This window comes from Leuresthes tenuis, unplaced genomic scaffold (genome assembly GCF_036924035.1).
Source record: "Leuresthes tenuis unplaced genomic scaffold, fLeuTen1.0.hap1 SCAF_12, whole genome shotgun sequence".
In the NCBI taxonomy this organism is placed as follows: domain Eukaryota; kingdom Metazoa; phylum Chordata; class Actinopteri; order Atheriniformes; family Atherinopsidae; genus Leuresthes; species Leuresthes tenuis.
Window position 1 is genome coordinate 29,454,675 of NW_027325366.1, and position 12,734 is coordinate 29,467,408.

At 43.2% G+C, this 12,734-nt stretch overlaps 2 protein-coding genes across 2 annotated transcripts; both read right to left on the reverse strand.

The window, feature by feature from the left end:
* Positions 1 to 3,548: 3,548 nt before the first annotated feature.
* LOC140319237 (olfactory receptor 10T2-like) lies at positions 3,549 to 4,496 on the reverse strand. The gene has a single exon (XM_072396832.1). The coding sequence runs from the start codon at positions 4,494 to 4,496 to the stop codon at positions 3,549 to 3,551; it is 948 nt and encodes a 315-aa protein (XP_072252933.1).
* A 2,935-nt stretch (positions 4,497 to 7,431) lies between these two features.
* LOC140319239 (olfactory receptor 10T2-like) lies at positions 7,432 to 8,379 on the reverse strand. Its single transcript, XM_072396833.1, has one exon. The coding sequence runs from the start codon at positions 8,377 to 8,379 to the stop codon at positions 7,432 to 7,434; it is 948 nt and encodes a 315-aa protein (XP_072252934.1).
* Between the last annotated feature and the right edge of the window lie 4,355 nt (positions 8,380 to 12,734).

The following is a 12,734-nucleotide window of genomic DNA, read 5'->3' on the forward strand; positions in this document are numbered from 1 at the left end:
AGCGCCCCTGGCCAAGTGCCCTGGGAGTCAAGACGTGCCCACAGGTGGGTGAAGTCGCGAGCAGCGGGGAGAGGCAACGCCGCCCCCCCATCGGGAGAAGCACAGGCAGGCCAGGCGACAGCAAGTCCCAGATCCAGGCCCAATCATTACCACACACACTTTCACGTCCCATACATCCACACGTCCTCCCTCCCTCGACTCCACTGGGGTGTAGTGCAGCGGGCACACCAGGGGGCCAGCAGCCCCCCAGCCACCACAGACCCCGAACCAGCAGAACAATTAATTAATCCTCTTGGCCCCTCCCGCCCCGAGCAGCAACCAGGAAGCAGGGGTGTGGGAAGAAGACCCCTCCCCTCACCCTTCTGGCTCTTCAATATTTTCTAATAGTGAGCGATTAAAATTGAGGGGCAGCCCAACTTGTAGGACTGGGAGCGCGGCCCTCTGGGCAGCCTACATACCCAAAGAGCCCCGCCCACCAGATGCCACTCAGTGTAACCACCCCCCAAGACCTAATGTGTGTGTGTGAGTGTGTGTTTGATAAGTAGTAATGTCTAAGGTGTAATTAAAACAGGGGCGGGGAACTGCAGAGTGCAACCAAAGGGGACCACCTACGTGGCCCCATCCACTACACCCCACCGAACACACACGCCCCCAAAACCCTTCATGTGTGAGTGTGTGCTGTGTACAGGAGCCAGAAGGGAGAGGGGTATGGGGATATACACCGGGGGGAGCTACTCTTCCCCGGAGAAGGCAGCCAGGGACTGGCTGCAATAGGCATCCCCGCTACCTGGGAGCCAACCCAGGGCAGGAGGGGCTGATGTCCACCAGGCTCGGGGCCTGCAGCGACCATATTGCGGGAGCTACTGTACCCCCAGAAGGTACCCATCCCGCCCCACCCCACCCCGGAGGACCTCTACAAACAACAAACAAACAACAACAAAAAACAAACAAACAAACCTCCCGGTCACACCAGTCGCAGCAGCCCGGGCCTGAGACCCACCATCACACAGGCCACCCCTCCCCCCCCAACAGGGGAAAAGCACCGCCCCCCCCCACCGCACGCCCCAACACCCTGAAAAAAAAACAACCATCTGCGGACACCTTGGAGGTCCCAGAGCAACAAGCCCGGCACCAGGACCTGCACCAACCCACCCATACTGTGGCGCGTCCAGGACAACCCAGCCCCTCCAGGCACAGGCAGGGCCCCCCCCCGGGCGCAAGGCAGCGCCCAGCCACCAGGGCCCAGGCCCAGCACCACCACCCATGCCGGAGCGGCCCAGCCACCCGGCATAGAGCCAGCAGCCACCACCCCAAGGCCTCTAAGTGACCCCGCCCCACACCGCAAGACAGTCCCACCCGCAAGCCCCCAAAACTGCCCTCCAAGCCCGACACACAGTCCCCCCCAGCAATGACCAACCCGGTCCCCACGACCCGCGAGACCACCAGACACCCGAAGCCACACAGCCCCCCCCAGCACACACCCAACCGCCCAGAGCGACGGGACAGCAACCCACCACCACCACTATGTGATAAAGCTAATCAGCGGGAACCAGAGAGAGTTAAATTCAGCCAATTGATGTTTTGAGGAGGCAGACATTGTTTCCATGCTAATATAATCTAAAAGAAAATTTCTAAACTGGTTAATACACAGATTGTTCTTCGCTTTCCAGTTCATGAGAATAGTTTTCTTTGCGATACATAACACTGTGAGAACCATGTGTGCTGAGTTAATTTCCATGTTGATGTTGTCTAAGTCACCCAGTATGCACAGTCTGGGGCATGCAGGAATGCTACACTTTAGCCATGTTGATAGGTCCGCACAGACTTCAAGCCAGAACTTCTGGACAGGCGCACAGAACCACAAAGCGTGTGCATAATCATCAGGTGTGTTATCTGTGCAATGTGAGCAGATGTTTGAGTGTGTTAGACCCATCCTGAACATCCTTTGTCCTGTATAGTGTGTTCTATGAAGGATTTTGTATTGTATGAGCTGTAAATTAGAGTCACTTATTAAACTGACATACATGTTTTTCGGCTGTGGGAGGAAGCTGGACTACCCAGAGAGAACCCACGCATACATGGAGAGAACATGCAAACTCTACACAGAGAGCTGGAAGAAATTTGAAAAGTCTGAGCAACATTTGTGCAGAGGCCACAAAATTGTCAATCCCTGAGTTTGGATATTTCAAATATTGTTTCTGAAGTAGCAGCAACATAATATCAGACAATAAATACATTACAGATTAGTGGAGCAAACTTTCTCATTCACCGTTTAAATTTTTCTATTTCAATTTATCATTGTATTTGTCAATATTTCTCTGTTTACATTTGTTTTGATTGTATTTCTGTTATTAATGTTACCACAATGACTTTTGAAATTGAAATGGAGCACCATAACAGAGCAATTTTCCCCACGGGATTAAACCCTATTAAAGTGTGCCTTAATATGAATTAGAGTTCAGAATTAAACAGCAATGCACAAAAAAGGCTTTTTTATTTTTATTTGTACACATAATAATCATAAGATTAATGTTGTGTCAGTCCAGAATATCACTAGATGTAAGAGTCTGTGTATTTGTGCCAAAATTTATTTGAGCTGAAATCTACGTACTCAAAAAGACTTTATTAGACACTTGTTTGAAACGTAATTCATCAAGCTTACAAAACTTTCAAAGCATGTTTCTTTTCATGTAATAAATACGTCATTAATTGCATTTGGTCCTCTCTCAACTGGAACTTACGGGAACATATAGCGACCACAAGATGGAAGCACAAGCAAGCTGATGTATTGGAGGCAGAAGATCTTTACACCTCTGTAGCTGCTGCTGGTAAGGCGAGCTGTAACAGGTTATTAAACTATGCAGTACACTGTAAACTATCACTGATGTGCTATAAAACAGAGTGTGTTTTAGTTTATTAGAGTAAAGTAAATCCTGCACTAAAATGTGTTTGAATGAGCCTAAATCTGTACAGAATAGGTGTTATTACTGGTTAAAACGTGCAGCTGAGGTGTGGGGCTGGAGCTTCTCTGCACTCTTTTTTAAATAAATACTCCACCAAACTACAATAATGCAAGTTCACTTCCCTTAAAGCAGGGGGACTCTGACAAAGACAGGCAGCAGATGAAAACATACATTGGCTGATGCAAGGACTTCTCCAAGGCAGACTGTCAGAATAATGACGACATTAAAGCTGATTAAAGTCACGTAAATAAGCAGACACAGACCAAAGAAAAGATACCGGAGGAGTCCAAAGTCTGCTTTTAAACTGATTCAAGTATGTTAATAAAAGTTAATGTGGTTTCATCAAATGAAACATGAAGTATTTGATGTTGTTCAGGTGGTGTAGAGTAAAGAGTGACAAAGTATTAAAGGTAATCATGAAAGACGTCTTGTTTTGAAAGAAGCAGCGATTTTGCTCGAGTTGTTCAGGTTAACAGTGAATATACATGTATGATCTGCACATATAAATTACAGCAAAATTCTACGAGCACATAGAGTGAATAACAGGGAATCATAAACTTCTCCCTGTGCATGCTGTGATGTGAATTATTTACTGGGAGTCCTTTTGTGAACAGCTAGACGTGTAAAAATCCCTGTTTTGATCTGTGGTAGATTGAGTCCATAAACCAGAGGGTTAATGATTGGAGGGATGATTAAAAACTCCAGAGACAAAAAAACAATGAAAACTGCATCAATTTCATCAGCTTCAAGACGACTCAGTGAAAGCTCGCAGAACAAAGACAAAGAAAAGTTGACAAATGTCACCAGGTGGGGCAGGCAGGTTCGCAAAGCCTTTCCTTTGAATTCAGACGAGCTTCTTCTGGAGATGTGCAGAATCCGGAGGTAGGTGTACAAGACAAAAAACAAAGGGATAAAGATAGTTGTTATTGCAACAACCCGACCAGCTATGTTATTCACACTCGTGTCCACACAGGAGAGCTGAACCACCGGCCAATTAGTACAGAAAAGCCTTCTCAGTTTATTCCCACATAAAGGCAAGTTAACAGTGAGTGAAAGACAATACCCAATTGCAAATAAAGGGTACAGCTCTGCAACTATTATCAAACACATTACCATCCTAAAAGTCATTTTCCTGTGATAGTGTAAAGGCTGGCAAATGGCTACAAATCTATCATAGGCCATGACGCAGAGAATAGTCATTTCACATGATGCATACGTGTAAATAACAAACATCTGAGTGAAACAAGATGGACGTGATATTAAATGAGTGTCAGACAGAATGTCCATTAGAAGCCTGGGGAAGAGGCCAGCTGAGCCGTACAGAGAGTTAAAAGACAGGCAGCAGATGAAAACATACATGGGCTGATGCAGGGACTTCTCCAGGCAGACTGTCAGAATAATGACAACATTAAAGCTGATTATAGTCACGTAAATAAGCAGGCACAGACCAAAGAAAAGATACCGGAGGATTCCAAAGTCTGCAAATAGTGTTAACTGAAAATAATAAGAGTTCAGGCTGCTATTATTCTTCATTTCAGCACAAATGCAGAGCTGGAAGAAAAGAAGAGAGAGTTGTGGAGAATGAAGAAGGTGAGAGAATCAAGTTAAATGAGGACAAAACTGTGAATAGGTGATAAAAATGCAGTGACATCAGGGAATCCATTTAAGCTGCAAATGCTCCACATTTCAAACAAACACTTCTGACAATATTTAGAATACATGAGTAATAGTAAATAATTGAAGAAGACATATTCAAAAAGGACACTTGGGTGGAAAAAAGCAGCATGTGATAAATGAACAAGCAACCTCACATTTCTCATTGAGAGATTTCAATGTTTCTGTGTAATAAACAATATCTCAGTCCAATGAATAACGAATAAATGAATGTGGATTTTAAGGCTGGCAAACGACAAAGTTGCAATATCCAGTAGTTACATATACTAGATTAAACGACTTTGAAAAAACAGCAAATGTATCAGCCAAGAAAACAGACAAAATCTCTGGTCTGTCACACTAATAAAGACAGAAACACATGCTGGCATCAGGCTCTGCATCAGTGTATCTACAGTGAGCTGTTGGAGAAATGCACAGCCCTCTCCCCTAATTATCTAAGTTTTAACCTGTTCTACTGTTCCACTGAGAACGGTCACATGAGCCAGAAGAGTCTAAAGCAGTATGTGCTATAATTATCATCAGTATCTGACAGCAGTTTGGTATTCTGTAATCTGGTGTAATGTATTAGTATCACATTACTAACAAATATGAACGTACTACAGACATGCTGCAAAGACCTGTGTGTGAATAAAACATGGGAAAAAATGTGCTACAGTTCACTCTGATGACGTGAAAATGATCATGTTTATCATCATATCTTTAGCATGGGCCCATCAAAAGAATCCATCCATCCATCCATTTTCTATATCCGCTTAATCCATCTCAGGGTTGATGTAGGGGTGGAGCTTATCCCAGCTGTCATTGGGCGAGAGGCGGGGTACACCCTGGACGAGTCGCCAGTCCATCACAGGGCCACACAAAGCAAACACCATCCACGCTCACACTCTCATTTGTCATGTCTATAAGTTTATCATGTTTTAGGTTTCTTTTTAGTCTTTAGTTTTGCCACATTTTTTTCCCTCAGTCACTCCTGCCCTGGTCATTAGCCTCACCCACATCACCTGTGTTTTGTCTCAGCTGCACTCTCTCACCAATCACCTCCCCTCAGTATTTAGTCTCCTGGTTTTCTCATGTTCACTGCCAGATCCTCACCGTCATAGATGAAGCTCCCTACTCATGCCAAGTCAGGTTTGGTTCTGTCAGGTTTTTTCTCATGTTATTTCTAGTCAAAGTCAGGTTATGTTTAATCATAGTCAGATTTTGTTTTGCCAAGTTTTTTCATAGTTTAGATTATTTGGTATTTCGGCTCAGCCGCGCTTTTTATTGTTCTTTGAAATAAATCAAGTTTTTGTTTTGAAATATCTGCATCCGGGTCCTAACTTCCATCACGCCACAAACCACACCTCCACCCAACTTGACAGATTCACTTCTAGGGTCGTTTTAGAGTCACTAAATAACCTAACATATATGTTTTTGGGGCTGTGGGAGGAAGCTGGAGTACCCAGACAGAACCCACACATGCACGGGGAGAACATGCGAACTCTACACAGAGAGCTGGTATTTGAACCAGGAACCCCTTTGCTATGAGATGACAGTGCTAACCACCACACCACAGTGCAGCTCCCCATCCGAAAATGTACAGCCTAAATTAAAAGAAAAACAGACTTACTGGTGGGATTATGGTGTTCTTTTATCAGTGAGGGAAACTGCTGGATTTGTAATGTAAACAGGAAAAAACCCCACAATGAAGTAGATAGTGAGCGTAGAAAGGCAGGTGTGGAGACCAGAGTTAAGTGTACAATTTAAACTATAACTAATTTGCTATAAAACAGAGTTTGTTTTAGTTCATTGGAGTAAATCTTGCAATGAAATATGTTTGAATAACCCTAAATCTGTACAGAATACGACCCCCTGTATCAGTAAATGTGGGATTTTCAGGTATTGTTGCTGGTTTAAAAGTGCAGCTGAGTTGTGGAGCTGGAGCTCCTCTGCACCCTCTTTTAATAAATACTCCACCAAACTAGAATAATGCAAGTTCGCTTCCCTTAAAGCATGGCGACTCTGCTTTTAAACTGATTCAAGGACGTTAATCAAAGTTAATGTAGTTTCATCAAATCAAAGAGTTTGTGTAGTACACTATTGTTTAAGAAATATTTTAAAGTTGTGGTTTGGGTCAAGCTGATTTGAACTATTGATTTAACTGATTATGTAAATCACCAAATGAGTAAAGTGGGGAACACCCTGGGTCACAGCTCAAATGTGCAATTTATTTGATTAGGTGCATCTTTACGGTGGTACATGATGTACAGAAACACAAGTGGTTCTCAAACCCCTCAGAGAAAGCAAAAAAGAAATGGGGTTAAGATGTGGCGAAAAAAGAAACATGAGATAACCCTTACTGATGATATCACACTGACCTTTATTTCACTAAAACTTAACTTAAATCCCTTTTTATTAGATAAATGTCTTATTAATATTTAGGAGTTGTGTGTTATGTGAACTTACCTAAAATGAAGCACTTAAAGCTGACTTGAAATTAATCTTGACACCAAAGTTGATTTTGAAGGCAAAATAATAATGCAGAAATGGATTTGAAAAGGCTAAAAAAAAGTTGTGTTCTTTGTTGATCTCACAAGTAGTTGTGGCTGAGAACAGAGTTCTTATGCAGAATGAGCTTTTTTTAAATGAAAGACATCTAGTTTTGAAAGAAGCAATGATTTTTGCAGGAGTTGTTCAGGTTAACAGTGAATATACATGTATGATCTAAGCATATAAATTACAGCAAAATTCTACGAGCACATAGAGTGAATAACAGTGAATCATAAACTTCTCCCTGTGCATGCTGTGATGTGAATTATTTACTGGGAGTCCTTTTGTGAACAGTTAGCCGTGTAAAAATCCCTTTTTTGATCTGTGGTAGATTGAGTCCATAAACCAGAGGGTTAATGATTGGAGGGATGATTAAAAACTCCAGAGACAAGAAGACAATGAAAACTGCATCAATTTCATCAGCTTCAAGACGACTCAGTGAAAGCTCGCATAACACAGAGAAAGAAAAGTTCACAAATGTCACCAGGTGGGGCAGGCAGGTTCGCAAAGCCTTTCCTCTGAATTCAGACGAGCTTCTTCTGGAGATGTGCAGAATCCGCAGGTAGGTGTACAAGACAAAAAACAAAGGGACAAAGATAATTATTATGGCAACAACCTGACCAGCTATTTTTTTCACACTCGTGTCCACACAGGAGAGCTGAACCACTGGCCAATTAGTACAGAAAACCCTTCTCAGTTTATTCCCACATAAAGGCAAGTTAACAGTGATTGAAAGACAATATCCAAGTACAAATAAAGGGTACAGCTCTGCAACTATTATCAAACACATCACCATCTTAAAAGTCATTTTCCTGTGATAGTGTAAAGGCTGGCAAATGGCTACAAATCTATCATAGGCCATGACGCAGAGAATAGTCATTTCACATGATGCATACGTGTAAATAACAAATATCTGAGTGAAACAAGATGGACGTGATATTAAATGAGTGTCAGACAGAATGTCCATTAGAAGCCTGGGAAAGAGGCCAGCTGAGCCGTACAGAGAATTAAAAGACAGGCAGCAGATGAAAACATACATGGGCTGATGCAGGGACTTCTCCAGGCAGACTGTCAGAATAATGACAACATTAAAGCTGATTATAGTCACGTAAATAAGCAGGCACAGACCAAAGAAAAGATACCGGAGGATTCCAAAGTCTGCAAATAGTGTTAACTGAAAATAATAAGAGTTCAGGCTGCTGTTATTCTTCATTTCAATACAAAAGCAGAACTGGAAGAAAAGAAGTGAGGGAGTTCAACGTTTCTGTGTAATAAACAATATCTCAGTCCAATGAATAAAGAAGAAATTAATGTGGATTTTAAGGCTGGCAAACGACAAAGTTGCAATATCCAGTAGTTACATATAATAAATTAAACGACTTTGAAAAAACAGCAAATGTATCAGCCAAGAAAACAGACAAAATCTCTGGTCTGTCACACTAATAAAGACAGAAACACATGCTGGCATCAGGCTCTGCATCAGTGTATCTACAGTGAGCTGCTGGAGAAATGCACAGCCCTCTCCCCTAATTATCTAAGTTTTAACCTGTTCTGCTGTTCCACTGAGAACGGTCACATGAGCCAGAAGAGTCTAAAGCAGTATGTGCTATAATTATCATCAGTATCTGACAGCAGTTTGGTATTCTGTAATCTGGTGTCATCACATTACTGAGAAATCTGAAAGTGGTACAGACATGCTGCAATGATCTGTATGTGAATAAAACAGAGAAAAAAATGATGATCAAGGCAAATGGACTTTAATTCTTGATTGTTGAAGAACCAATTCAATTAGAGGCCTTTGCGAGTGAGAGGTGAAACAACCTCAGCAACCAAGAAAAGAAGTCCAGTGGCCTCCAGTTCAATGGATTCAGTTAATTTCTTCTTGTTAATGTCAACACAATTCTCCATAGTGGGAATACAAAAAATTATTTAAAACAAAGCAATAAAATATCCGATTTAAAGAAGTATTTCGAATCTTCAAGTTGTACTTTTTTAAGATTTTGGCCATCCCTGACAGCCTCAACTTCTCTTCATATTACAAGCTTGGCACACCTTTGTAATATGAGGTTTGTCTCACTTCCTTTGGCAGAAAATTCAAGCTCAGACAGTCTGAGAGACAAAGTGTGAGAATTGAAGGGGACAGTTTCTTGTAGCTTTTGTCTATGAAACTCAGTAAAATATCTTTTTGATACTTTTAAGAAGCTTTAAAAGTAGCACATTTGTCTGAAATGAAAATGATGACTCTCTGAGGTGATACAAAATACAAAAAGTTAAAAGTTTTGAACCACAATGACAGTAGTTCAAAGTAAATCGGCTGCATTTCCAAGTTACAAATAAATTATACTTCTTTTTGTCACGATCATGCTTGGCTGTTGTTGTTTTTGGTCTCTGAGTCTTAGGCAGTGCTGAGCAGGTTGGGAGCCTTGGGCTTTAACGGGAAGGACCTTAAATTGGGCACTTGCCTTTTTTCAAATACACACTACTGACTCTTTCTTTTTGTCACATTCCATGAGAAATTTAAAAGGACCTTCGATCACCCACTCCATGAGGCTAATACTGCAAAAAAACTTTTGAACTTAAAACAGGATAGCCAGTTAGTGGCCGAATTCTTTATTCAGTTCTGCATTTTGGCCGCTGAGACTGATTGGCCGACTAATACTCTCCAGGGAATACTAAACACACTCAATGATGAAAGGATCAGCTAGCATTAAGAGAGGAGCCATCCTCCTTTAAGGAACTTGTCCCCTAGTTATTTGTATTGACAACCATCTAGCTGAGCGAAGGAGGGAAAGGAACTCTCGCACACAATTACCACTTTTCCGGTGACAGTCACTCAACCTTCACACTTCACTTCCCCCATCTGTTCAAATCATACTGGAGCCACCACCGACTGATGATTCTCCAGAGCCCATGCAGTTTTGATGGACCAGATTCTTGCCGGAGGAACATCTTCGCCGCTCAAAGGCGAACAAATTTATCCATCCATCCATCCATCTTCTATACCGTCAATCCGTTAATCGGGTAGCGGGTGGGCTGGAGCATATCCCAGCAGTCCAAATGTATCTATTGCAGTGAAAAAAATCACATTATTTCAGCCTGTCCTGTTCGACCAAAAGACAGAGCCCACCAGTAGGGGCAGGATTACTGTTGGGCGGAACCTTTGAAAAGATTCCTCCATGGCTCAGGCTGCCTGTAATCATCTAGCCCTGAAAGCGAGTCAGTGGAGACCTACATCCGTGACTCTGTCGTGGCTGAAATAATTAGGCCGTCATCTTCCCTAGGCAGGATTTTTCTTTGTTCAAAACAAAGACAAGTCCCTGCGACCCTGTATAGACTATCTAGGGTTAAATCAGATTACCGAGAGAAATAAGTATCCCTTGCAACTTGTAACCTCTTCTGTTGAACTCATTCATTCAACCATCTATTCCAAGCTCGATCTCTGCAAGGCTTATCACCTGGTACGAGTTTGGGAAGGTGATGAAAGGAAGACGGCCTTCAGTACACTCCAAGGATACTTTGAGTATCTTGTCATGCTTTTCGGCCTCACTAATGTGTCTGCAGTTACCGGAATCAATTTGTGTTTATGTACCTGGATGACATTCTTATCTTCTCCAAATCCCCAGCTGAACGCACATGTCCAATGGGTTCTCCAAAGGCTTCTGGAGAACTGTCTCTTTGTGAAAGCCAAAAAATGTGAGTTCCATGTCTCATCAGTTTCCTTCCTCGGCTACATCTTCCAGGGCGGGAAGGTAAAGACGGATCCAGGGAAAATAAAGGCAGTGGCTGAGAGGCCCACTCCCACTAATCGTAAGCAGCTACAAAGATTCCGAGGTTTTGCAAATTTCTATCGCCGCTTTATCTGCAACTACGTCGCTGCACCATTAGCTAAACTAACTTCTGTTAAAAACCTGGTCCTCTGAAGCTGCTCAAGCCTTCCAGCTACTCAAAGACTGGTTCACCTCAGCACCTATCCTTTCTCAACTAAACTCTGATCAACAATTTATCCTAGAGGTGGATTTAACTTCCCCATTTCCTATCGTCCAGGTTGGCACAATGTCAAGCCAGACGCCTTGTCCAGATGGTTTGCTCCCTTGATAGAACCTACGGAGCCCGCCCGGATTCTTCCCTCAACCTGTCTGGTGGGTGGGCTGTCTTGGAAGATTGAAAACAAGATCCTTCAGGGGTTGGCCTTGGACCCAGACCCAGGCAGTGGTCCTGCCGACCACCGTTTTGTTCCCACCTCTGCTCGCTGCACTGTCATCCACTGGGCCCATACTGCCAGGTTTACATGCCACCCCGGGATTCATTGCACTACCACCCTCCTTCTACACTATCTTTCGTAGCCCTCTCTCGAGATCGAAGCTAGGGAATATGTGAATGCTTGCACTGTGTGTGCCAAGAGTAAGAGCATGACCTCTTACCCTCCGTCTGGCCTATTGCAGCCTCAGAAGGTCCCCGGTCGCCCCTGGTCACACACCTCATTGGATTTCATTACAGGACTACCTCCCTCCCAAAGTAAAACAAACATTCTCACCATCATAGATCACTTTTTCAAGACTGCTCATTTTATTACCCTTGATAAACTTCCCTCTTCTTCTGAAACATCAGACCGGTTGATTAACAATGTTTTTCGCCTCAATGGAATCCCCTCTGAGGTGGTGTCCAACTGGGGACCCCAGTACGTCTTTCAAGTTTGGCGAACCTTCTGTACTTCTCTGGGTGCTAAGGTTTCCCTGAGTTCTGGTTATCACCCCAGTCTAACGGACAAACTGAACATTATAACCAGGAGCTTGAGGCTGCCCTCTGCTGTGTATCCTCTAACAGCTCCTCTTCTTGGAGTAAACAATTACCCTGGATCGAATAGGCTCACAATACCCTCACATCCTCCGCCACAGGACTGTCAACTTTTGAGGCCTCATTAGGATATCAACCACCTCTGTTTCCTGAAGAAGAGAGAGATTTGGAGGTTCTTTCTGTTAATTTTCATCTTCAACAGGCTCTGCGCATTTGGACTCAGACTCAGGAGGCTTTAATATGCACTGTGGAACACAATCGCAGTCTGATGGATCGTTACCGGGTTCCTGCCACTCTGTACACTCCTGGTTAATGGGTTTGGTTGGCTACCAAGGACATACCTCTGAAATCCACCTCCAAGAAACTGGCTCCCAAATTCATTGGTCCTTTCGAGGTAGACTTAGTCATTAACCCATCTGCCGTCTGCCTCAAGCTCACTCCTTCCATGCGCTTCCATGTACATCCATCCCACTTACCATTTGTCACTCATCAAATCTCTGTCTGCTGTAAATTAGCAATCTCATTTGGATCATTCCCTTATCCTGGAAATAACTCCTAACCTTCTCCCTCCACCTGCAGAGTTCCTGCCCAACCTAAATTCAGCCTTCGACTCTCCACTCACTTTGTGTCCTCATTAATCCTTTTACCTTGACTCACTATCTGCTCGAATCCATATATTCAGACGGGACACTTTTTCTCTATTTGTTGGAGTTTTCTCATTTTATGTGTTTCTGAAGAACATGTCCATCGAAATGTGTATGCACACATACACAC

Excerpts from the sequence above, each read along its gene's own strand:
- LOC140319237 (XM_072396832.1), bottom strand. The coding sequence starts at position 4,496 with ATGAAGAATAATAGCAGCCTGAACTCTTATTATTTTCAGTTAACACTA.
- LOC140319239 (XM_072396833.1), bottom strand. The coding sequence starts at position 8,379 with ATGAAGAATAACAGCAGCCTGAACTCTTATTATTTTCAGTTAACACTA.